This window comes from Lissotriton helveticus, chromosome 11 (assembly GCF_964261635.1).
Source record: "Lissotriton helveticus chromosome 11, aLisHel1.1, whole genome shotgun sequence".
Lineage (NCBI taxonomy): Eukaryota > Metazoa > Chordata > Amphibia > Caudata > Salamandridae > Lissotriton > Lissotriton helveticus.
In genome coordinates this window covers 51652884-51679521 of record NC_136072.1, presented here as the reverse complement: position 1 = coordinate 51679521, position 26638 = coordinate 51652884, and the positions used below count along the sequence as shown (strand labels likewise).

Below are 26638 nucleotides of genomic sequence, written 5' to 3'. Positions count from 1 at the left end.
GTATATATACCACCCCACCCATGCTGCCATGCCGAAGCCCCTATTGTTTATACTGTTGTGATAGCAACAACAAGCAACAACATTTGCAAACTGAACTTTATCCCTTGTACGGAATGTTCAAGGTGTCATGATAGTGTGCCTACAAAGTGGAAATGTAAGCAATGCAGTTTTAGACAATATTATCCAGCACAGACACGCAAGCAAATGTGGGTCAAATGTCACAGTGTAAGAAAGAAGGCAACGCAAGAAACATGAGCATGTAAAATTGGTGTTGTTTCTAACTGGGCCTATCATACCCCCATGACAGCATCCTTTTGGCTCCTAGACAATCATTGGACCAGTGTGCAACATTTTCACTTTTCTAGATCTTGTTACATTGACAAACACCATTGTCAGCCTCCTCCCCACTAACAAAATACTAGACAAGTACCTTTGAGCAGCTGCAAGTCAATTAGTGTCTACTTCTAGGGTCGAACTGGCCTACAGGACAATCAGGCAGTGCCCAACAGGCTGGTCTGAAAAGTCAGTGCCTCTGCTGTTTTTTGGCTGTTTTTGGGCCTGTTTTATGGTCTGATGACCGTTTTTTACTGTTGATTTCCTTGCCATTACCACAAATATTGCCTGCATAAAGCACAAACCCATGCAGTCTTCCGTACCTTGCAAAACACTTCAACAGTGCCTTATACAGCGTGTAAAGTTCCGATACTTGCTGGTTGTGAAGGATAATCTGACTCTCGATGGTTATACCTGCACACGCTTCCCTGTCTCGTCTTCCAACACAATACTGTACATCTGCTCTGCTACATCCGCTCTGGGTATTGGGCAACTGAGCGGAATGCAGGATGGACCACTGACCTGGAAGTGGGAGCACCTCTTTCACCAAGGTCTTTCCTGTCCTGGCCAAGTGCGGGACCGACGACAATGCTGCTTTCCTTATTAGGAACTCACGGCTGCCAGCATCGATAATGTGATGCTAAAAACAGCACATCTGGACAATGAACATCAATACTATGGATGTTAAATGCAAACAAAGCAGCAGGCCTTTCTTAACTCAACAATACCAGAGTGTTTAATGTTATGATTAGTGAAACATGTAGTTGATAAGAGGCTGAGGTGAAGGATCATGGGAAAGTTACTAATCGATCGACAAGGAAATCTTACGGAGCCACTCACCAGAAGCCAGCGCATGTCTACAGTGGATCACAGGTCTAATATGTGAAAGCCAGGGATAAAGCACCTGAAAGGACCATCATTAAACATGGTCGCCATAAAAGAACAGGCCCATTGACCAACTCTCAAATAACTTGATCACAACGCCTTGGAAGCTATCACAAGAAATCCCAAAGCCTGGCGGGTTGTCATACATACACAACTTTCACAGCGTCCAAGTCTCGCAACCAGTCTCTCCAAATACATTTGACAAGATCAAGGTTCAATCGACTGACACGAGTTAGCAAAGTGATCTGCAATAGTCTCACAAGGGTACTTTGCTGCAAAACCCAACTCCGACTGAAGTCGGCCGCATCAATGTACTCGAAACCTTTCAAAGCGGGAGCTCAGCTGATCAATTCATCCTTTGATGACCTGTCCAAAAGACAATTACGGACACGATTGTGTCCCTACTTTTACATCTATCGCTTCATAACTAGGTGGAAGTAGCTCAGGGACAGGAATGCTGGTTAGAAATTATAAGTAAATCGCTTTAAAAAAATGAAACCATTTTAGAGAACCCCATCTCAAGTATTTTCGCATTATTCAAGGAGTGTCTATGTATGCATGTAAACACACAGACACACACACATACATATATACATACATACACAACTTTTTCAACAGTGAACCGAAAAGGTGGTAATCACAGATGCATTTTTCCATAGTGGTAGTTTAATGGCATAGTGGAATGTTTCATGGTAGAAGGACTGTACTAATAAACACAATTATTAGCACAGTGCGGATATCAAATTCCATATTTTTACCACAGTGCAGCGGAATAGAAATAAAAAACACTACTTACTGCCTCACAGATTGCATGCTCTAATTACTCAACACAGGGAAGCATATTTTACATTTTTGCTTCATGTACAAATGCAATCCCTTGCATCCTGATTTTGGTGAAATAACTCGTTTTAAAACTCATACAAATGAAACAATACCATGCTATAAATCCAATATGTGGATCTGCACAGTGGTATATGATATTCATTACCATTGTTGAAAGGAGTGGCATCATGGCTCACTCGAGGGTTAACCCCTTCCCACCCCACTAACAATGGTAATAAACAACATATCACACAACCGGATCTGCATGAATGATGCATGGCATGTTGTTTTCTTCACATTCAGTAGTTATAAACAAAGCTATTTGACCATAATCCAAGCACAGGGATTAGGTCAGTTCAGGGAGTCGAACTCACAGTAACTCAGCCTCAAAAGTCTGGCCCCATTAGATTTCCTCTTTAAAGTGATCATAGAGTGGAATCTTTGAGACTTTCATCAGAGTTTTCTCAAGTGAGTTAAGTTCTGCTGTGAAACTATGAAATTTGACCTTTGCAATGTAGTAATTAATATGTGAAGTAGTGTTTATTAGTACACTTCTTCCAAATAAGGTATTTTTCTGCCACATTCATTTTAGCATGGCATAAATATCTACATTTAAATTCCATATGAACCCTGCTTCCTCCGCCTTGAGGTCAATTCTCCTCTCTTGACAAGTGTCAGAAGAGCTCTGCAAATAAAGGCTGACCATGTTATTAGTATGGACCACAGCATCACTGAAACCGCTCAGCGAAACCAAGCCGGTGGACAAAGCGAGCAGATCCAGCACAGGAAAGCGGGTCGAGAACTAAGACCATCTACCTCCAGCACATACCTCAAATCCCGCCTCTTCTCAAACTCCTCTGGTGGGATAGTCCATGGCAGGCTCTGCGGAAGGCACTCTAGGACCGTTGGTGGGAAGTCCGAGAAGTCTACGCCGTACTCCATTAGGATGCCCTCCGTTTCGGGCTCGATCTCGCCAGCCTGCCCAAGGCTCTTGGTCAACTGCCTGTTGGAGAATAATGAAGATAAGGTCTCAAAAAAAAAGAGAAAACCTCTTGTGACAACTCTACCACAAGCTTAACCCATTTCCAGTTAAACCTTAGCAACATTTGCTTTGTATGAATGTATGCATGTATAACATTTATAAAGCGGAGGAATCACCCCCGAAGGGGTATCTCCGCTCTATCATTACAGGAAAGACAGATGACTATGTGCAGAAGAAAGTTATATCCTAAATAGTGTCGTCTTCAGACGTTTCCTAAAGCGTACAAGATTGGAACATTTACGCAAGTCCACAGGTAAGGTGTTCCAGAATTTCGAGGCCAGATGGACCACAGTTTTACCACCAGATCTAAGCTTCTTGAAGTGGGGAACCACTAACAAACTTCTCCCTTCTGACCTAAGATGACGATTGGGGCAATAAACTTTGAACTTATCTGCCAAATAGCTGGGGCTTGAGCCATACAAAGTTTTTTGGGTGAGGCATCCGAGCTTAAAACTAATTCTTTGGCGAATAGGGAGCCAGTGAAACTGTTTTAATAAGGGACCTGCCGAGGTCCGAGGAGTTTTTTTTAGAGCCAGGCGTGCGGCTACATTTTGGACAATCTGCAGCCTGCTGAGAAGAGACTCATTAGCAGATGCTAGCAGGGCATTACAGTAGTCCAGGCGGCCAATAATCATAGCCTGAATCAAGGTTCTTCGCACCTCGAGTGGCAACCAGCGAAACACTCTACGCAGGAGGCTTAAGGTATGTTAACTTTGGGTGCGACGGGCACCTAAACCCGGATGTCATCACCAAGAACTGAGACATTTCACAAACCACAAGGACATGCACTGAAACCAACCAAAGTAAGTATTAACTTAGCTGAGCTCAAAGAGGCAGATCAACTTCTTAAGTGATCATATTTTAGGTCTGGTTGTGCCATTTAACCTAAATCAGGAAAAACAACAGTCCAGGCTAAACACACAAAAGAAAATGGAAGAACACGGTCAAAAGGTTTAGGGTACGACAGGTACTTCTTTAGCAAAAGAAACAAGTCTCATCTTGAGAAAAAAAGATTTGTGGATAAAGTGCATTCTAGAAAAATAAAGGAGTTAAGAGAAAATAGAAGATTTTGTATAAAACTACACATGACCACGTTTTATGAATTCAGTTATTGGAATCGAAAACAAATGACTAGGAGAATTTATATACGCATCATTCAGCGAATTAGCACAAACCAGAGGTGGGGAGGACAGTACTCAGCGATACAGTTCCTGGTACCCTCAGTTTCAACAGACAGAGGCCTAAGAATGATTCTCGGCTTGGAAATAGTGGTGGAGCGTTTTTTTGAAGATATCCAGAGAAGAGGCAAACTCAGAGCACATGACAGTGTATTCCGAAAGGTGTATGTCAGGAAGGTGGTGGGCTGATGATCTGAGGGGACAGCTAAAGTTGTGGTGGGACTTCCTCTTTACAAAGGGAGGAATGAAGGACTAGGACATGTCTCCATACTAGTTTCAGTCAGGAACTGTTTGAAGGACTTTTTGAAGAATTTAAGCTGGCCTACCTGTTGTCTAAAGAATGAGGTATGTTGGGTTCAACAAGATTGGGAACAGGTGGCTAACTCCACTGTGAAAACGAGACAGGAGAAACAGGAGGAGGAGAAGTCACGACAGATCGGGCAAAGAGGGAAAAGTGGGGGTAGAGGATATGGGATAAGGATACAAGTTCATGGGGAAATTCACTTTTGGTAGTGTGGACGGAAAGCAGGTTGAGTATCAGGACATGAAGGGCCAACAGTGTGTTCTGGTCTGTATCCGGCACCACCACCAGCCTGGGATGGTTCACAAGAGGTCTGAGAAGAAGCACAGTGTCCTGCTCGTGAAACCCCGGGTTGGCAAGGTTAATCAGATTTATTATGTATACCGAGGTTGATAAAGCCAGGGGACGCAACAAGGTAAAAATGGATGAGCACGGAGGGAAACTGGTTTAGAGCAGCATAGATTACAATAGATACGCAAGTGAGAGTCATCTGTTTGGGGCAAATTCTGCAAAGTAATATTGAAGGACATCACGTATGTTAGTGGTGGTGAAGTAGTGAAAAACTTTAAGGACAGCTCTTTCAAGGGTGTTGGAGAAGAACTTGAAGAAGAAGACAGAGCAATAGATGATAAGAGAAACCAACCATAGCTATTTTCAGAACAGAAAGCACTATAAAGGGCATGAACGAAAGGTAGCACATTTATATTCTCTGAAGGAATTGCAAGTTCAACAGCTCAAGTGGGGAATTCTAGTGAGTGAGTGCCACAGGAGAGGAATGACTCAAATTAGAAAGACCTGGCACTTTCAGAAGCAGCGTGTTTTCCAGCATTTGTGAAGACGGGTGCAGACGGGGAGCTCGTTTCTTAAATTATCTAAGTGATCAGGGCGAGAGGGCAGAATAAATTAAGACGCGATCCAACACCTTCATAATGGGCAGACTGAGTTGAAGAACATTAGGAGCGGGGAACTAATATCGAACGGATGATAGACTCATATGGGCAGGAACCCATTGACTATTCTGCATGGAGATGGGTGCAGAGATGGGTTGGAGTGGTCTGGAGTGCTGCTTAGGGGTGAAATATAATGTCCAAGCGTTCTTAAGCGGATACACAATTATCAGGGTTAAATGTATGAAGTGAGAAAGACGTCTGCGTCTGACAGAGTAGTTATAAGAGTGGGCAAGCAGGATACGAGTGTTGGCGAGTTTGTGAAGTTCATGCATACAGATATTCAACTTCAGGCTGAAGTCACCCAGGAAAAGAGGAGCACAATATTTTGGGCAGTGGCAGAGAGGAGGACGTGCTCATTAAAGAAACTACCTACTGGTAAGAGGAACGAATCAAGAGGACAGCATTTGGGGGTGAAGATTGATAGGCGATAAAACAAGGAAGGAACTAAATCTGCAGGGGAAGTAGGCTGGGACAATATCCAGTCAAGGATGTTCCCTCTACCAATCTTTGGTGAAAGGGCACTTGATGGTAAATATGGGGTGGCTGAGTGCTTGGTTTGGAGGGACACCTGTGCTGCAGTGCCGTGCATCAGAACCCATCTTTGAGTCTACATCTGGGCGATGAAATCTAGGTGAGGAAGTGAAGTCTATGTTGATGATGATGCATGAATGCTAGCAATAAGATGTGGATGCACTTCTATCTTATGATAAAGAGGCCTCAACAATATTCGAGCACACATTCAGGTGATATGTTACTTTGCTGGCATTAACGTACGATGGGTGAATCAAAGAGGAAAGCATTTATTTGGAAATGGGACACAGCGATATACCCTAGACAACAGCGAGCCTGTTTAACTACCACTCAAGATAGGCACCTTGGGACCTATTCATAAAAGCAATTTTGGTGTACGTAAAGTAGTTCTACTTTACGTACTCTAAAATGCAATTCACAAACCTCCAGCCTTGGATCTCCACCTCTCCTATCTTTTCTGTACACAGATCACTGCAGCAGGTGCATACGTTTTAGTCGCAAATGTGGGAAGGACAAGAGGAAGTGGTACGAAAATAGGGAATATTTACGAATAAAGTAGTCGGGTTTAGGGAAATTTAAGAAGGGGTTGAGAGAGGGACAAGAAATTACAAAATACCGGCCTACAACTACTTCAGTAGTACTATCGAAAGAGACAAATGTAATCCTACCAAGCCTGGCAATAAGTCACGAACTACACACAGCGAACCACTGGAACTGCAACACAATCCCACAGAAAACAATGGTGGCAGAGCATAACAATAATACTAAAACAAGCATTAGCATAGCCAATATGTCTCAGCTTAGGGACATTGTAAGTGTTTAGCCATGCAACAGTTGATGCTGCAGCAAAAATAATGTGCTGCATAATTAAATACTTATAAGGTCCCAAAGGTGAGACCTATTGGCTATGCCAATGCTTGTTATTTACTGTTGCTACATAGAGCAGAAGTCAGCAACTGCTGACACCAGTGCTTGATCGAGACAGCTGTGCCCTAGTAAAATGGCACTGTAGCCAGCCTGGTCTTTGTCTATTTTCATATATTTTTATATGTTAGCCTGGGACTCATGCAAAACCCAACAACCTATGTCGTTTACACCAGAAACAACAATGTACCCAGCTACATTACTAATCACCCCACTGCTTCTAGGCTGCCCAGGTTATACTGAAATTGGCAACAAAGGCAAAGCTGGACTTGCGATAAACTGTAACTCACAGTGGCACACATGCGGCAATGACATTTCACATTTAAGCACATTTCAAACACTGAAATGTCATACATAAGCAAACTGGAATCTGGGCAGCTATGGAAGAAAGAGTTTAGACATGTGGAGGAAGGAGTGGGGAGCAAGACGATAGGGAAGAGGACCAAGGGAGAGGGTAGATAGATGGAGGACACAAGAGATAAGCGGAGATTGGAAATGGGTGAGGAGGCAAACGAGAGGAAAAGAAATGCAAACAAAATGACAATGGGAGAGTTGAGATACGCAGATGGCATAGAAAGGGAAAACATTTGCACGGAGAGGTAGAATTTGAACGGGCGTCAGAAGCAACAAAAAAAAAGACGCTGCGAGGCAAAGAGAGAAAGGGCCGCGGGGCAGATCGAGAAAAGAAGAAACAAGTAAAAAAGGGAAAGAGGATTACAAGCAACACAGCAAACTGAACAAGTGCGGTCCTGAAAGTGAAAGAGGACGCGCTGCAGCGGGAGCATGGGGATCTCTTGTCTTTATGGGGTCATGTGTTAAAACACATGGCCCTGTAAAGATAAGAAAGTGCTTCACGACAGCTGTGAAGCAGGCGACCCATTCCGGATCGCAGGCCAAAGGGTGGCCACCAAAAACCCTAATTTCCAATGGCAGGCCACCGTTTAGCATAAACGGTGACGCCGGCCAATGGAAATGAGGGGCGGGGCTTCAAGCCCTCTACTGAAACTCCTCATTAGCAATAAATCTCGCCGGGCGAGCTGCGCATGTGCGCACCAACGCTAGGCGAGACCTAAACATAGGAGACAAATACAAAATAAATATAAATTGCACATTACATTTCTTTTAAAATATTTTCAATGTTAGAATGATTTTTTAAATTAAAATAACTTCTTATAATTTAAAATATACATTTTCTTGACCATGAAATTTCAATTCGCATTATGAAAATTAATTTATGATATAATGTTTTTGAGCTGGTGTTTTGTGTCCTGTTAGTGTGTTAGCAATAAGCCAAGAGGAGTTAGGGAAGGGTAGTTTTATACTTTAAAAATAAATAAATATTATATATAAATATTATATATAAATATTATATATATATATATATATATATATATATATATATATATATATATATATATATATATATATATATATATATATATATATATATAATGTTCACCAATTAGTTTCTACACAGAGCTCTCGGTGGCGGAGATCTCCACAAATCGCTGGAAAGTAATTAATAGTAAATTTATGGTCTTGAATTAGTTGTAGGCGTCTCCACCATTGTGTCTAGGGGTGTGTATAATTGCTAGTCTAAACTTAGGGGCTCATCTCTGTATATAAATAGCAAATTACATCTGTGAGGACATCTATGAGTAGGAATAGGATCACCACGGGCATACTTACCTTTATGAATTGGGCCCCTTAAGAGCAGGACAGTCCAATATAGGTTCAGGAGAGATGGATCTATGCAAAGTGTTCAGGCTAATACATAAACAACATTACAAATAGTGAATCTACAATGAGCTCATGTAATTCGTAGTCATCCTGAAAACCTGGCATGGATCCAGCGCTCCACACTTACACTGCACATGCCTGTCTTAAGGGCGATGCATTTTTACAAAGAAGAAGCAGAAATTAAGGTGTCACGCACAACTAGATGATATAAATGCTGCGTTCATAGATTTACTCAACAAATCACGGGGTCCCCTTCTGATGAGATGAAATGAGAACTGAAAAGAAAGAGGTTAGCTCCCCAGTATTACAAGGTGCTAAAGTAGTAATTAATTTACAATTAATTGATGATTCAGGTGTTCTTTGATGGCTGCGAGGGCATAGGTAAGGTCGACTCCCACCCACAGGGACAGCGAGGAGGAAGAGAGTAAAGGGACAGTTAATTTGTCCTTGTCTACTAGAAGATTTTTAACTACATTCTTGAGGTTCTTCCAAACAAACATGAGTCAGGGTTACGCTGGACCTTTTAGGGATTTATTCTGAACTATTTCACAAAGGGAGATAGCGAGGAGTCACTTCAATCTCCAGCTGAAATTATTCATGCAGTATGGAATAATAGACTCAGTGACTTGGGCTACAACGTCAAAAGGGCAGTGCAGTAGACTCTCAGCCGCTGCTACTCTGCACACCACCACGCACGTGCAGCCTCTGGAGAAACGCCATGCTGATCCCATTCATTTATCGTATAACAATTACAATAAGCAAGGTACAAACTGTGAGGTTTACAAAGGAGGGGATATTCGTGTGATTAGCTACATTATGCTGTCAAGTAGGCGGCACGGTTTAAGCATCTAGTAGGCACATTACAAAAGACCCGAAGACTTGAGGTCATCCACCACCAGTGGCACAAGCCTGAATTGGAGGACAGGAGATCTGACACTCGCTTTTGCTCATCCTTCAAGTCCCATCACACCCTAGGCTCACTTCACAGGCTAGATGGCTTGGTGAGCTAACTAAGTGCGGAAATTTGGAGTCCCAACAGAGAAGACTCGGCTCATTCAATCATTCCCTAGGCAAATTAAACGGGCACCACAAATTGGATAATATTTTTTTGTATTTACTTTGGTTAAAATCTGCAAACAAGCAGAATGGAGAACTAACTAAAACACATTACCCCTGGTTCCACTGCTGAAATAGTTTCGGGAATGGTTCCCAGTCCTTCCTGAAGGCTTGACTCAATGGATCACTGGGAATACTCTAAATTGGCTAGAAATATTTGCGGTCTCAGATCCCAAAACTCGGTCCACTATGACCACTAATCACTTTGTACTTTTCCATTGTGATGACTTGTGGTCCCCCTGGATTCAATTCACTAAGAAAGACAATGTTCTCTAGCCACATTTCATATAAAGACAATATGCGCAAATGCTCATTACTGTGCAGCCACATGAATAAACCGCAATAAAGTCTGTGACCGTAGGTATTAGGATTAAAAACGAACGAGATGGCAGAGAATCTTTGGCACCTTTGGACGATAACATTACACTTTACAACTCAGAACTTCAGCTTTACTGAGGCGCCTTACAGATTTCAGTGAATGCGGGTGTTCAAGGCCAAGCAAGTTGGAAGATGTACAAGGGAGAAACAAAATGCAAGGGAGTAAGGGCAAACCATTGACACATTCCACCAATCATTTACAACTAACCATTCAGTCAGTCAGTCAGAAATACTTTATTCGACAGCCAAGAGTCATAAAAGCATACAGTATTATTAAAAGATACTCATTCCAGCCAAATACATAACAATGAAATAATCTCACATATCAATCACAGTGTTCATATCGAAAAACATTCGTAAAAAAAGCCAATATCATATAAAGTGCACTGTGCTCAAGTAATAGACCAGATCCATCATTAATATCACGTATAGAAATGTACCATACTAGGCAAGAAGGGGGAAATGCAGTTGTGCCAGCAAACAACAGAAAATCACTATTACGGGAGTAATGTGTTCCTAAGTCTAATAGCACCGATTAAAAAACCTGCGACCCCAAAACAAACCATAGGTGATGCCAGCATTTGTAGGTAGAGCAGAGCTGGCCTCACTTGGACAAACTGGCATTCTCTAAGTAGAGGGAGGATGTGCTGCCTACGCAGAGGCTCATAATGGGTGCAAAAAAACATTAGGTGCAAACTATCCTGTTCCGAGAAGTTATTACAGGGGCAAGGTTTTAACGATTCAGGTTTTGAATATCCTCTCGGGAATGCCAGCAGCCAGGGAACCATATTTAAACGAAGTCTTGTTAAAACAAAACAGTGGTATGGTTTATTAACATAAGATAAATATGGTTACAGCTGAGGTCTAGACTCAGACTGACATACCTTCTCACAGATGGCTTGCCTAACTCGGCCTCCTCCCTAAGGCATTTCCGCCTATCGGCAAACTGTTTAAAATCTATGATCGCAGTCTTGGCCAAAGGCTTCGGGGTCAAAAACAACTCTGGGCACCCTAGACATTTTGTTTCTTCCTTTTTTATGTATTTGAGCCAAGGGATATGCTGGGCTCTCTCTAGCGCCATACAGTCCGAGATTATGAGTTGATTTAGATTCGGGGGGTTGAGTCCAGATTCTAAGCCATCGTAGCAGGGGGGAAACTGCGATCTGGTCTGTAATGTACCCCATCCCCAGTTCTTCATGTAGGCATTAAACAGGGGTAGCAACAGGGACCCCAAGGAGTTTGCGCATAAAATTATTCTCTGCCACTTGTATATCCTTTACATCTTTATAACCCCAGATGTCACAACCATACGTGGCCATAGGAATACATTTTGCGGTATAAACTTTCAAGAGTGCAGGCAGGGGTTTTGACCCTAGTCTTTTTACGAAGTCCATCGTGGCCCCAGTTGCTCTCGCCAAAATGTTCTTTTTAAGTGTTCGTTGCGCTCCCCATGTACCTTGGTCATCAAAAAGTACCCCTAAGAATGGGAAAGTGGATACTTTAGTTAATTTGTCCCCATTACAGTAAAATTTAGCCTTGGCTACCTTTCGCGGGCCAATCGGCATTGCATGAGATTTCTTGAAATTCGTTACCAAAACCAGTGAATTCATAAAATCTATAAAACAATCTAAAAGTTGTTGTAGGCCCCTTGCAGTTCTAGACAATAAAACGGCATCGTCGGCATACAACAATGGGGGAATCGATTTGGTACCGACCCTTGGTGTGTCTTTGCAGCATGATGTTAAAGTGTGCCCCAGTTCGTCGATATATAGGGTAAATAGCGGGGCCAAAATGCACCCCTGCTGGACCCCCCTTCCTACTGGCCAAGAATCTGTCAAGCTGCCATCTTCATTAAACCGCACCGCAGCCGTGGTGTTAACATGTGCAGTATGCAGGAAGGAGAACAATTCAGCCTCTAGCCCTATTTCATGAAGGTCCAACCACAGCTTAGACCTGTTGACCAGGTCAAAAGCTGAGGTTAGATCCATAAGGGCCAGGTGTAGGACACCTCCCTTAGCAATGGTATACTTCCCGATCACCAAATGGAGATTCAGGCATTGGTCTATTGTCCCCTTTCCCTGTCTGAATCCATACTGGAGGTCGGAAATAATATTAAAATGATCAAGCCAGACAGTAAGACGATCCAGGACTATCTTGCCCATGATTTTAGACACAGAGTCTAGAAGCGAAATTGGCCTATAACAAGCCGGGTCATCACGAAGGCCCTTTTTAGGTTTTGCCTGGCGAAAATATGCGCTCTGCGCATCTTTTTCGCGCAGGCGAAAACCTGATGAGAACTGTAGTGGGGTTTGGGTCGGCCCTCGTCATTTATTGGCTGGCTCCATAAATGGAGCCTAGCCATTGGACGAGGGGCCTGTCCGTCAATGCCGGACCAGATTCGGGGGCGTTCCCGCGATTCTTTGGCTTTTGCCGACGTCACGCGACGTCAGCCGAAAGCCGGGAACGCCCCCGAATCTGGTCCGGCATTGAGCCGGCACCCGCCTTTCTGACCTTCTCAGTTTCTTCCCTCAGGCTCGGGCGGGAATAATTATCCCTCCCCTCCACTCCTCTTCACACCCACTCACTCCCCTCCTCCGAATTCCCCTGCCGCCCCCTCCTCCACGCAGCCGATTCTACCCCTTCCCGCCCCCTCCCGCCCCTGCCGATTCTACCCCTTCCCGCCCCCTCCCGCCCCCTGCTTCCACCCTGTATGAAAACGTACTCCCTGGTGGGTGGCGCGGCTGGGGGTGGCTCTGTCGGGGGTGCCCGCCTTCCACTCCTCCTACGGCTCCTCCCTACTCCTTCCCCGCCCCCGGAGCCCGGACACAGACACAGCGCGGCGGCCGCACTCCACCCGGACCCGGCTCCGGCTCCGGCTCCGGCTCCTGGCCCCCTCACCCTACCGAAACGGCTCCAGCAGGTTTCCGGGGCCCAACACCCCCGTCCAGCAGGTAAGAACGGCACCCCGGGAGGGAGGCGGGGAAGCGGCAGAGTGGCCTACTCGAGGCCCCGGCTGCGGCCTGTTCCGGCCTTTGTGCCCCTCCAGCCGGGGCCTCAGTTGGGGACGGGGTGCAGCAGGCAGGGGGCTGAGGAGGGGCAGAGAGAGGGGAGGTGGAGGAAGGCCGCCGTTTGTATACGAAGTGAATGGAGGATGGGGGTCACAAGGCGTCACCTGTGTTGTGGTTCCCAGATTCCTGTGTTCCGCTGATGGCTCTGTGATTCCTATTTCCACATTCTGATTAATATTTTATCATATGAAAACACCTATGCCTTGAATGTCGCCCTTAGAACCTAGAGCTCCATCTTCTATAGCAGTACTGGAGATTTGTATTCCACATAACTTTAATTCCTAGGTAACCTGGCCTTTTCGTTGGATACATTGCATAGCTTCTGGTACCACTCCGTCAACTTTTCCTATCTTTCATGTTCCTAATTATCTCCTTTTTAGTCTATCATCTCCCCTGTTGGATAATGTTTCTCGTAACAGCTTCTATTGCCAGGAGTTGTTAGACGATCTATCATTACTGACTACAGGTACCAGCCATTCAGTTTAGATCTATCTTGAGACTTCTTTTAACTTACCTGTATCACGCTTCTAACCCATTGCCTTGCTAATCTTCAATCTTTATCTATCACACTAAATATAGGGTGATGTTTTGACACGCTCCAGCTATCGGGTGTGGGTATTCCACCTCATGTTGAATCCTAGCACGCAGCATGGTTTCTGTCAGCAGTGGGTTATAAGGTTAACTATCTGGTAAAGTGGCATGACTTTGACGTTTTTAAATCAGTTTTGAGTAGACTTTATTCCCAACTTTTTCGAGTTTCAGTGTGTATGATTCTTACTATAGGCATTTTGATATATATATCTCCAAAATACCCCTCCAATGCAAAAAGGTAAGAGGCCACTCGGGGAGTTCAGTTCTGAAACCATTTAATTGATTTCACAGGCATAATGAATTTCTGCGCTTTCGCCGTCCTCAGACGCCTCTATCATTCACAGTGCTGCTCCGCCCACACCTTTGAGTGTCCTGTTGTGCTCCCATTGGTTTGAGAGCTCGCCCCCACGATCGCCTTTTAGCACGCCCACTGTAGTGTTGGATGTAACCACAGGTCCCAGGATGCACTTCGTCTGGATGGCTGTGCATTGGGGGAAGGATGATGTTTTCCTTTTCGCCAGAGTGAAGGTGAGAGTAGCAAGGCGGGTAGCGCTGTGTGCAAGATGGTATCCTTAGGCTTCCTGGGTCCCCTTTACATTCAAGCCCCTCATGTGGATTCCTGCCCAGCCTCGAGTCGGGATACATGATTCCCAGCACCCTGTATAATAACAAGCTGCACCTGGCAGAAGCCCTTCCATTCATCCACATTTCGAGGCGGGCCGGAGCACCAAATCCTTGGTAAAGTAAACAGCAGCAAAGCCAGCAAAGCTTTGTTTTACAGAGTTTTATATAGCGCGAACTTGACCCGAACGTATCTGGTATCAACGTGCTTTACATAGCGCCGGTTACGTTACAAGAGGACACACATTAATTTTTGTTAGCACGGGGAGATTAAGTGATTTGCCCAGAATTACAGGATGCTCAGCGTCATTGCAGAGACTCAAACCCGGTTCGGCAGATTCGAGGTCGACCACCCTAGCGGTTAGGTCAACTCCTCTCCCCAATATACTCAGGATTTGTCTGTCATTTTTAGACTCTCCAGGTTTATGATACCCCCCTCACTACCAGTATAGCGCCCTGATGAAGGTGTGACCAGTGCATCTGGGTGCCCCACACTGAAACGTGCGTCAGCGCATTTTCTTCACATGACTGGAGCTACTCCTCTATGAAATTTGGATACCTTTTGGAACGTAAAGTACTAAAAACAAATGTGAATATATTAATTTTATAAAATTAGGATACCACGTGTACTGACATTTTCATTGCTCTGTACCAGGATAATGTTATTTTTCAATTTTTCGTCCTGATTGTTTATGTGATATTGTCTTGTGGTTTACATCGAGTTCACAACCGGTGCTCCCTGCGGCGGCAGCAGCTCACGTCCTGCCAGCAGTGCCCACTTACCCCGCAGCACAATCAGCATCGTCTCCTTCTACTGGTGGCGCGACACGATGGTGGCTAAGCAGAGGATACGGATGGCTAACGAGAAGCACAGCAAGAACATCACCCAACGCGGCAATGTAGCTAAGACCACGGTGAGCGCTCACCTGTCTGACGCTCCTTACTTGCCCCTTTGGTGACGTAGCTCGTAAATCTGTTAAGTTCCCCCTGTGATCTGCAGGGGTAAGGGGCTGGGGGAATCCACCCATCTAGGGGCAGCCTCTACTCTGATCCCTCTCTCTCAGGTGTGTCACTTTATTGTACTGAACCCATCTCAATATGGCATGGGGTGTATCCCTTTTAATTAATTGTCACTTTCTGATCCTGTGGGTAAAGTGTAACCCATTTTGCTGACTTATTCTTGTCAGTAAGCCCAAGTGCTGTTCTGTATACTGTCCGATGTCCATTCCAGAGGCAGGGCACTCTCTCCTTATGGATACATTACTAGACACTCCACTTTTCACCTGGAGCCTAAATGTACCCCCTGCTATTACCCGCCTCTAGTAAAAGGGTGCCCTCTATGCTGATACTTTGTGGCTTTTTTGGTCCAGCGTAGTCCATGTACTGACCAATCTTTCTCCTCTGGTAGAGGAATGCACAGGAGGAGAAGTCCTCGGTGGGACCCCCTGGCTCCTGGCGCTCTTCATTTTCGTGGTCTGCGGCTCAGGTGAGTTCTGTGGTTTTGATTGATGTGCACAGCATTAAAGGAATACAAAACAAAGATGTTCTTAAACACATGGCTCTCCCTAAAGGGACGTGGTCGTCCCTTTTACTCTGCATGTCAGCGCCGAGAAGGTTGCTTACTTCGATGCTGTATTAAATAGATGCTGTTCCCTGAGTATCAGGCATTCCGTTCAGGGGTTTCTTTCTATCTAGGTTGTATCTCGGCGTACGTTTTCTGTTGTGGGGGTCCATAGTCACGCTCATTTCCCATATTATGAACCTTGCCATATGTTGTTCCGCTGGGCGAACGAATGCCCAAACCCGTTGTTATTTCATGGAGTTGATAGTTTGTTTTGTTCAGTGTCATGAATATACCCGTCTGGCCACACCCTAATTGAAGTCAATGTACATATGTTGTTCCACGGTTCCATAGTTTGCTTGGAACTGCAGGTGTCTTGCAATATCATTTTAATGTATAGTTGGGAAATAATATATTCTTTATAATGAACAGTTGCAGAATAACTCACTCCAAAGCTGTATGGAACTCTGAGGGCCTGATGTTCACTGCCAGACAGTGTGTGGGGCTTGCAGTGTGTGTGTCGGGGGGCTCGCAGTGTGGGGGTGGGGCTGGCAGTGTGTGGGGGTGGGGCTGGCAGTGTGTGGGGGGGGCTGGCAGTGTGTGGGGGGGGGCTGGCAGTGTGTGGGGGGGGGCTGGCAGTGTGTGGGGGGGCTGGCAGTGTGTGTGGGGGGCTTGCAGTGTGTGTGGGGGGGCTCGCAGTGTGTGGGGGGGCTCGCAGTGTGTGGGGGGCTCGCAGTGTGTAGGGGGACTCTGTGTGGCTGTGTGTGTGGGGGGCTTTGTGTGGCTGTGTGTGTGGGGGGCTCTGTGGGTGTGTGTGTGGGGGGCTCTGTGTGGCTGTGTGTGTGGGGGGGGGGCTCTCTGTGGGTGTTTGTGTGTGTCATTTGCGAGAGATTAAGCTATTGGCATTGTAAATGACAATGCCATTTATTTATGTTAAAAAAAATAATAATAATAATGTCGAGCAATGCCAATACCTCTAACTTTAACAAAGGCAAAACCATTGCATTGTAAATGCTTGTTAAAGATGGGGACAATAACTGCCTTTGCCCATGACGGAGGAAAACCATAAGTACAGGCAGCATTAAACACATGTGTTAGGATTTTGGCCCAGACTTTGGGGTCTGCCTTATAAAGGTTTGCCGGTATGACCAATCAATGTGCCAACCCTGGCATTTTTAATGTGACACCAAGTATCAGCAGAAAGAGGGGAGTGGTAGGGAGGCAAAGGAAATCTTTACCCCCCACAAAGGGCATCTTGTAACACCTTTGTGTTTTAACACCCAATGGTCTACAAGCATCACAACCAAAGACCGATCAGTCTAACCGAGTCCATCTCTTCTACATAATTCCTTACGTCTCTATCCTGCTGCGTTCAATCTGGCCAACTGAGGGCTCCATTCTCCGGCTTGGCCTCATCTCCTCTAGTCTATGTTCTGAATGGACGCTGCTGGCTGTAGACCCCTTATTCATACCCTTGTGTCTTTCTCTTTGTCCAAGTCAACTTGTGTCCCTTGCACATCCCTGAAACCTCATTCTTGGGTACCATTTGTCTCCATTTTAGCTTTTTTATTTTCTACTCCTATAAATTCGTTTGATCTCAAAAAGGTGTGACTTTAAGGGGTTGAGAGTGGCCCCTCTCCAACAATATCACACAGAATTGCTCATTGGGTGCTATTGGCCCCAACTAAAGCGGAGAATACACCATAATCTGTAGCTTGCCATTTTTTTCAGAAGTTCTTCAGATCATGCTACTCACAGGGTGTTTCTCAGGCTCTTTCATAAGTGTCAAAGCAACTCCTAAGAGACAGTCACCTGTTCCGACAGGTGTCTTCTCCCATAGTCATGGATCCCATTCATTAAAGAAAAAACATTCTTAACATTATAATATTCTTACGGCTCTTGTGTTGTTTGCTGCCTAAACACATCTGCCGTAAGCCTACATCATGACAATAAAATAAAAAGTTCCAGGCTTTCGAACTAGTCTTGGGCAGCAAAAGATATTTTGGAGGGTGTTCTGGTCCCCCAAAAGATATTTAAATGACATTAGACAGATTATGACAAGTGTTAAAAATGTTCAGAACAGGAGTGTACTTCATTACATTCAATTGTTACAACCGTCTGGGGGTTTGCCATTTTTTGGAAAAGTTTTTTTTGTTTGCTCAATAATGTAAATTATCTTGGACCAAGGGAAAATAATGAGTTACCGGATCTGTAATTTACCAAATGTATGTCTTTTAAAAACCTTAATGGAAACATGATTTTGACCAATTGGAAATCAAAACAAAATATGGATGTCCATTCCTGGTTCCAGAATTCCCCAAGGTTGGCTTTCACAGAAAACCTTCACTATAAATGTAATATTAGTATGGATGCATTTTATGATAAGCGTTGATCTTTTTTTGATTTTTAAGTCTGCGTTAGAGGTTGGCAGTACTAAAGATTTTCACCCCGACTACTTCTTACTCTGGTATATTTATTGCAAAAGGCATGCATTAAGTGGGCTTTGGGTCTACCTCTTTCAACCATTTAGCTTCTTCTACCGGCCTCTTTTATCCATTGGCTTGATCCTTTGCCAATCACGCTTACATTCAAGAACTACTTTACAACTATAGCTCTCTGTCTACTCCCATGAGTCTTGCTCTAATGTGATAACTTGAAAGGGCACATTAAACCCAGAACATCTGGCTTTGTCAGGGTTTGTCTAAATGCAATGTTTTGTACAGATTTAGATATACGTATTTGTTGAATGCTGTATGAACTGGCTCTTCCATTAGCTACATTACTGTTGCAAGATCTGCAAACCAGTTAATATTGCACAAATCATAATAAAAAACAGAAGTTTAGAAAAATAAAAAATTTGATTTTAGGCTTGTGAACATTTTCCACCTTGTAACAATCATTACAAATAAGCGAACAATTCGAAAGAGCTGTGCGCGCTGCTCAATAATTAGAGCAAAACAGTCAATAGTCGTACGCAGGTGGCGCAGGTCCTTGCAAGGGTTGACTTGTAGTGAAAAGCTAAACAAGCTGAGTCGGGTGGGGAGTTTATGCAAACAGTGGATTACTCATGCTGATCTAAGGAAGACTCCGGCTACACTCAATGTCTACTGGCATTCAAAAGAAGTTACATTTGTGTCCAAACAAGCATTGGCAGAGCACTTGGAGAAACAACAGGTCTTCAGAAGTTTCAGGATTTTAGCCAAACCTCCCATGCGTCAGAGCCGAAGCTGCTCTCGTAGCACTATCAAGACCCGAGAGAGGGGACTCATACAGGAATATCGCCTTTGTGTTTAGCGAAAGGTGGCCGTCCGAGGGTCTCGATTCTACAGTCTTCTGCTGAGCCAGAAATAAAGTCTGCAGAACAAGTTCCACTCTACCATCAGCTAGTGGGCTATGGCCCCAATGGAAGGCAGTCAAGGAGGGAGCTGGTCACCTGTTTCCCATATGAGCATCCGCTACGTGGACACACAGACAACCATCAGTCCCAACTATAAACCTGAATCTAGCAATATCAGAAGTGAAAATCCACGCCCTACTGTTGGACATGGGTTTACTCCTCAATGTTAATGAGGAGGCCAGGAGTTGAGATTAGAAATGAAGCTCTGTGTTACCACACAGAGACACAAGCAGGGGGGTGGAGAAATGTTGTCCCCCGTGGTATGCAGCGTTTGAGACGGAGGCAGAAACTGAACGTGTCAATGAAGTTCAGCAGTCTCTCTACCTGACTTTTGACGCGGAAAAAAGGGAACTGATGTCATCACGCCGGCGTGGGCCTATTATGGTGTCTGTGACGTCAGCTGAGTCGCGCGTGATGCCGTGCCCCTATGACGTCGTCCACGTCGGCGCAAAGCTACAAAAAGAATTTCCGAATGTTGCTGACGCAAGGGGGATATTCACAAGGTGAGGAATCCACTATCAGATGTATCTATCAGAATTTTGGGGCACAAGCCTTGCAGCTAGTTGCAAGTGGGATGCCATTGCTACTAAAATCTGGTTACTAGACATGCTGAGCGGTTTCTGGGCAGTGTGATTAGATTATCTGGTTACACATTATGGCCCAGACTGGACCTTGGCCATGAGATTCTGATGTAAGTATTTGAAAAAGCCGACAATGGGGGTTTCTGTCCCGATTATTTCTAAGATGGACCACAGTATGATACAGTTATTGCAGTTGATGCAGAAATTAGGGCTAGAAAAGCCAAGAGCAATGGAGACCCCTGCCAGAAACTATAGTTACTAATCAACAGATGTACATTTAAACACTGTTCAACTGTCCCCAGTCCGGTGCTGAGGCCATATTGAGTTTCGGCTAGGATGGCCCCAACAGAAATCTCAGTCACCTTCACAATAGATTCAGTTACTCCTTTATCACCGTTTTTTAAACTAGGTACGGTAACGGATTGTGACCATACAATGGGAATACTTCAACCACAACAGCATCTAAAACAAACATTGGCAATAATTGGGGAGCATAATTCAATATTATGGTTAAAGAGATCCATTGGCACACGGTCAGGACCTGCTGCTTCACCAGAGGGGTTGCAGTTTATAACTTAATTACCTCTGAAAGGTAGAATGTTAAGTTATCCCCAAAGTTACCGTATTTGCAGGAGAATTAATACCTTTAATTGGGCAGCATGTATTGGATAAATGGCTGAGCCAAGTTTCAGATGAAATGAAAGTCTTCATTTTCATGTGCATATGATCTTTCAAAGACAGTCTTTTCTTACCAGTTTTTCAGAATTCACTCCTGTCTTTTGGGAAGCCGGCTTTAGCTAAATCAGTTCAAGCCTGTTTTCTTATAAAGCTTTTCCAGTTAGTGATGGCACCCTTGTAAGCGGCCCTACACAATGCAAACTCAATTGGTTACATGGAGACCATTTCAAAGCACTATGGAGAGGCTACACACTTACCCAAACATCTGACCAGCTTGTGACCAAGCCAAGAATGCACAGGAGCACTGGCTAAGCTTGCAACAGTACCAGACATTCTATGAAAAGTATACATTATATTTTAGATGCAGCCGAAACCTCCTTCAAGCTTGTAAATATACCTGATAAGGAGGTCGGCAGGACCTGTTTTAAGCCACAGTAGAATCAACCAACTTCCAACAGAGCATGAATCCTTCGTCTTTGATAGTTTGCCAGTAATGAATAACAAGAGATGCTTCAAAGGTATAAGGATAGGCGGCTGTTGGACATGGGACCTCCAAGTCACATACGGTAGCTTGGCACTAAATGGCAAGGCTTATCTCCAAAGTACATGTGTAAAGTTTGCGTCACACCCACTCAATAACTCAATGCCCATCCATCTAAAAAATGACATTACACCTTTCTTTTTATAAAAGTAGAAAAGTTTTATCCTTTCTTGAATTAGTTTTGTAGTTGCATATAATTCTTTAAATCAACATCTGGATTGTTTCTCTGTAGTACCTGTCATTGTAAACATTTATGACGGCATTGGCGCACACAATTCAAAAACAATTCTTCCCTGGCACTTCCTAGATTGTGAAGACAGAAAATTCTTCATAAACTCATTACATTTTCTAGTAGGAGGCAAATAGCTGTATTGTAATTTTGAGGAAGGATTCAAGTAGTTAACAGCCAGCAGGTTAATTGCAAGACAATATGAACCTCCCAATTCCTTCCTTTCATTCAGTTCACAGTTATCATTTAAAACACAGTTCAGGAACCTCCTGTGAATTGGCTTTGAGCTTTTAGGAAGACTTCTCCTTCTATGAGGGCAGATTCTTAAGTGTACCCAATCATTAAAGGAACAGGCGCTGCCTCATCAGGATTCCTCGCCTCCTATCTAAAGTAATACAGTCTGCGCTCTCTTTAGGTTATCTTCTGTATTTCCACCTTCCGTTTGACCCAAGTCTAGAGTAAATGACACCTGAGCAATTACACCTTCCCCACTCGCTGGTGCCAGCTCACAGTACAGTTAATCTTCCTCCGGGGACTCTTCCCACCTGGTCCCTCTGCCACTGACTGGGCCCAAACTAGCTCGAGTGACCAAAGGCTCTTCACGATTGCCCAGCCTCCCCCTCCTCACTTACTTTGCACTGCGTTGGGGAACAAGCGGGTCGGGGACTTTGGCTGATCGGAGAATCCAGTCTCCACCCTGCGCTGCCCTCACTGGACAACACAGGCCTCTAGCGGCTGTCTCCCGAGGGAAGGGAAGATCTCTGCCCACACTTGCCGGTGCTCGACCCTCCCGCCGGCCGACTCACCCACCAGACTTGCGCAGGAAGGAGACACTGCCGCGCCTCCGTCAGGCGCCTCCTCACGAACCGCCCGCACACTGAGACACTTCCTCGTAGGGCCGCACCTCCGGCCCTGCGCCGGAATCAGACGCTGCCTCTCACCCACAACGAGTCGCCTCCTCCAGACTCCACGCCACTGAGCCTGCGCGAAAGACAGACGCGGCTCCGCTCACTCCACTCAGCAGCCGATCCAGCGACGACACTACCTCAGGACTTCCCCTGAGCCCTGGTGCCTCACAGCCTGACGTGGCCCTCGAGGCTCACCAGAACTCGGGCCACCGCGTCCCTGGTCAGCAACCAATCAGCTGATGAGCCGTGCACTCAGCACAGGTGAGGGAACCACTTTCAGCAACCGCTGGTCTGGTGATCACGATCAGGGTTCTGAAACAGGGGGGGGGGGGGGGGGGAGAACCCAGTGTCTTGTTGTTCCTTTCGTCCGGTAACCCCTGAGCAGCAATCCGTTACAGAGCGTCTACTAAGCAGGGTCAGATCCACATGTAGGGGAAGTGTCAACAGCAAGGGGATAGCAGCCCCAAGGGACCATCAACCCACCCTCAGTGCACTGATCTCCCTACCTAGTGGTCTGGACTCCTAGCTGGACTCTCTGGCTTCTCTCACTAACTTCCAACTTCCAACTTCTAACTTCTAACTTCTAAAATGGCTGCCCTAGCGCTGACCCTTTTATAGGCTAGCCCCAGGCTTCCAGAACCAGCTGGAAGGTTCTAGAGTGTCCCTATATTGTCCTATGGGTCTATCCTCTGAGGAAAACAGTTATGGCAGTTAATGCCCACCATTTTGTGTATCCCCTACTTTCTAGTCAGAAAAGACTCCTAGGCCTCAGGGAAAAGGGACCATGAGGGCAAAGAACACCTAACCCCTAGGACAACACCGCAAAAATTCAGTGGACATAAAAATTAAGGGTTTTGAGGGGCAAAAAGGGGACAAAAATAAATAAATAGGAGGGACTACCAAAAGGGCAGACAGGTCTAACAGCGGCTCTATCTGTTGTGGGTGCTGGAGTTGTTGAACCTAGGCCCTGGATACTTAGAGTGGGTTACACTAGTTTTCTGGGAGCCCCTTGTCCGTGTCAAAAGATGGTGAATACTCTGCAATGTTTCCCCTCTGCACAGAGGCACCAGGCTGGGATGTCCACTATCCCTTATGCTCTTTGCCTTGTATATGCAGTCACTTGCGTGTTGGGTGAGAAGTGATCCCTCGTAAGAGGTCTGCAGTGGGATATGGAATGGGAGGAGTGAATTTCAATATAAGTTGTTGATATTTTATTGCAAGTCTCTGATCCACAGCTCTCCTTTGACAGGGTAATACAGATAGCGCAAATATTTGGGAGTTATAGTGGATTCTGCATCAATTGGCCAGGTAATTTCTTTACCCCAAGTCGACCTGGGAGCCAACAGCACCGCTAAATGGAAATCTGCAGCTCTGGCAAAGGGGATTCCGATATTTTGGAAGCCAGATTGCTCCATTCCTGAGGATTTCCTCAGAGAGAACCTCTAAAGTATACTAGAGAAATTAAGGATTGATGCAGCACACTGGCACTCTTGTGCTAGGCAGGGCAGCTATGTATAAAAGGATAATGCTGTCCAAATTAATCCATGACCTACAAAATACACCTGAAGTCATATTGGAGAGCTTCTTCCAGCATGTGGACAGGGACCCGAGGCGGCTGCTGTTATGGAACAACGGTACCTGAGAATGGTGTTGGTAAAGTGTATGGCGGTGCTATAGCCCTCCCAGACCTTAGGGGAGATTACTGGGCTATGCCATTAGGCAGAGTTAATGATTGGCTTTTTGCTGAGCAGGATGAGCCCTGCGTGCAGCATGACAGCGCATTAATGAGACTGGAAGGACACCCGGCAGCTATCTAAGGAAAGAATGGTAGAGCTAATTGGCCGCATATAATAAGGTGGCTCAGCAGGCGTGGGACTGACCTCTGACGGGATGCTCCATTGTGGGATTCTAGTAGACCGTGCAAAGTGCAATGCCTTACTGGGTTCAAGTGTTGGGATCTCACTGGGATTGGTAAAGTAAGACATATATAGGTGGGTGCAGACGCAAAGAAGTTTCAGGCCCTCAAGGATGAATATGAGATGCCAGAGGGAGAGGTTTTTCATTACTTGCGACTTAGACACGCTCTCTATAAAGACGTGACGAAGGGAATGCATATAGTGGGCTTTAACCCCTTAGAAGACAAGAGTGCTAGAGGAATTCTTATGAGATAAGGCAATTTCTATTATATACAGGTAACGTATGAATAATCTTCCTGATGCATTGGAGGCCTTGAAGGGGTTGTGGGAGTAAGACTCGGGGAGCTATTGGATGAAGGGTGGCATGAGGCACTCCAGGAACCCAGGGAGAAGGCCAAGAGAGAGGGGGTCCACCTAACTCAATTAAACATCCTACATAGTGTATTACACTGGTGTTGATTATGAAGATTGGAACAGCTGACACTCATGATGGTCTCCGAAGAGGTGGCCAAGGGACACTTTCCTGCATTCTCTATGGGACCCAGGGCCGGCTCCATTATGGCGGAGGAGCGTCACCCCACTGCTGGAAGCAGCAGATCTAAACATAAAATAAAATGATACCGCAATCATAAAAACTGCTTTATTATCATTTTGTTTTACCAGTAGGAGTCGGAGCCGTCAGCAGAGTCTTAGGGGCAGGGCCATCAGCAGTAGGAGTGGTGCGCACTGCTAACAGTGCGCATGTCGGTTTGGCCAGCCATCTCAGGGCGGCCAAACCGACATGCACACCGACATCTCAACCCGAGCTGCATTTCCCGGTTGAGAGAATAGCAGGTGCAGGCTTCCAGTCCCCTTTGGATCAGAAAACAGGCCCGGTCAGGCCAATCCCAGCGCTTCTCGAGAAGTGCTGGAATTGGCTGTAGGGGAGCCTATGCTCATGGGAACTGTAGTTCCTGGAGCAGAAGAGCACCAAGGTGAGAGAGAAGAGAATCATGGAGGTGGCGAGTAGCAGGAAGGTAAGTGCACTTTTAAAACATTTTTTAGTTGTTATTCTCTGCGCTGCCCTCCCACTTTGTATCGTCAGTAGCCGCCACTGGTGGGAGCACACTACTGAAAAGCGATAACGGGGTGTCTAGTGGAAGTGATGGGACTGGCAGTGCTGACCAGTAAGACATTTTGTTTACAGGGTGTTTGGGGGGACCAAACAGGCAGTCAGCAGATACCAACGTTTATTTTGCGATTTAGGTATGGTTCTAGGCCGACACAATAGTGCACAACTGTGAGGGTGCCGCAGCTGGAGCACTGGAATAAAGATTCGGTCTGGTGCATGAGGGCTGAAGAGTCTGTGTATGAGGGGCGACGTTGTTTGCATACATTTGTAAAAGCATGGGGTCCATTGAGGACTATTAGGGGTTTTCTGTCAGTTTAGTTATATGAATATATATCTTTGGTGCCCAATGAAACTCTTGTAAAGGTCACTGTACATATTGAATTTTTGCTATTCAAATGAGAAATCTTTATGAACTCTGGAGTTGTTCTGGGGTGAAACTCGCCTGCACACTGAGTTAACTTACACATCATGTACTTAGTACTGTTCTTTTCTTTGAATAAAGAGAATATGAAAACAAGTATAGGGACAGAGAAGAAAAATAGCTTAGTAGCTATGATTGCTGAATTTGCTTCAAGTAACTGTAAACAAAATTATCTTATTATTGTTTAGAAACAAAAATTAAGTCAACGATTCTGAAGTGCCCTTACTTGAAAATGTTAGATTAACCGGCTATGGTGCACCCAAAAATCATCCTGTTGGTTGCTTTTACCTTGAAAAGGATGGCTGCTAAGTTGGTTTACTAACTATAGCCAGTGTCTCAATAATCAGCTGAAATTTCACCGACTTTGGCATTAAAATCACCAGCGACAATAATTTATGCCTCGCTTTCAAAACCACCCTGATTAGGGACTGGATATTGTCCAGAGTACTGGACAGTTAGTAAACGATGGTTCCAACAGAAGGAATACAATTATCATTAAAGAAGTTTACAGGTAAAATCTCACTAAGTGTCCAGACCCTTAGTTCCAGCACCAGGCATATTTGAAGAGAGTAGTCTATTCAATGTCTGTACTTCAGGTAAAGCATTAAGGTTAAGAAGACCCCCGTTAAATCATACTAAGGGGAAGGTATAAAGGGAACCATATGAGTATCTCAATAATAGTCGCCCACGTTGGTTCATTCAGTCTGCTCCAGCCTCTACAACACCTCCCCGATGGAAAGACGGTATGCAGGTCAAACCAGAATACCCAAAGAGGCTGAAGCCAGAAAATTGATCAAACTTCTTTGCATGTTATT

At 45.0% G+C, this 26638-nt stretch overlaps 1 protein-coding gene across 2 annotated transcripts in view; it reads right to left on the bottom strand.

Annotated features, from left to right (window-relative positions):
• DIS3L2 (DIS3 like 3'-5' exoribonuclease 2) overlaps positions 1-26638 on the bottom strand; it is an 879376-nt gene that overhangs the window by 451418 nt on the left and 401320 nt on the right. For both annotated transcript variants that reach the window (XM_078666543.1, XM_078666544.1), the window contains one exon: positions 2870-3043. In XM_078666543.1, coding sequence (XP_078522669.1) covers positions 2870-3043 — 174 coding nt within the window. The remainder of the gene's footprint in view (positions 1-2869; positions 3044-26638) is intronic.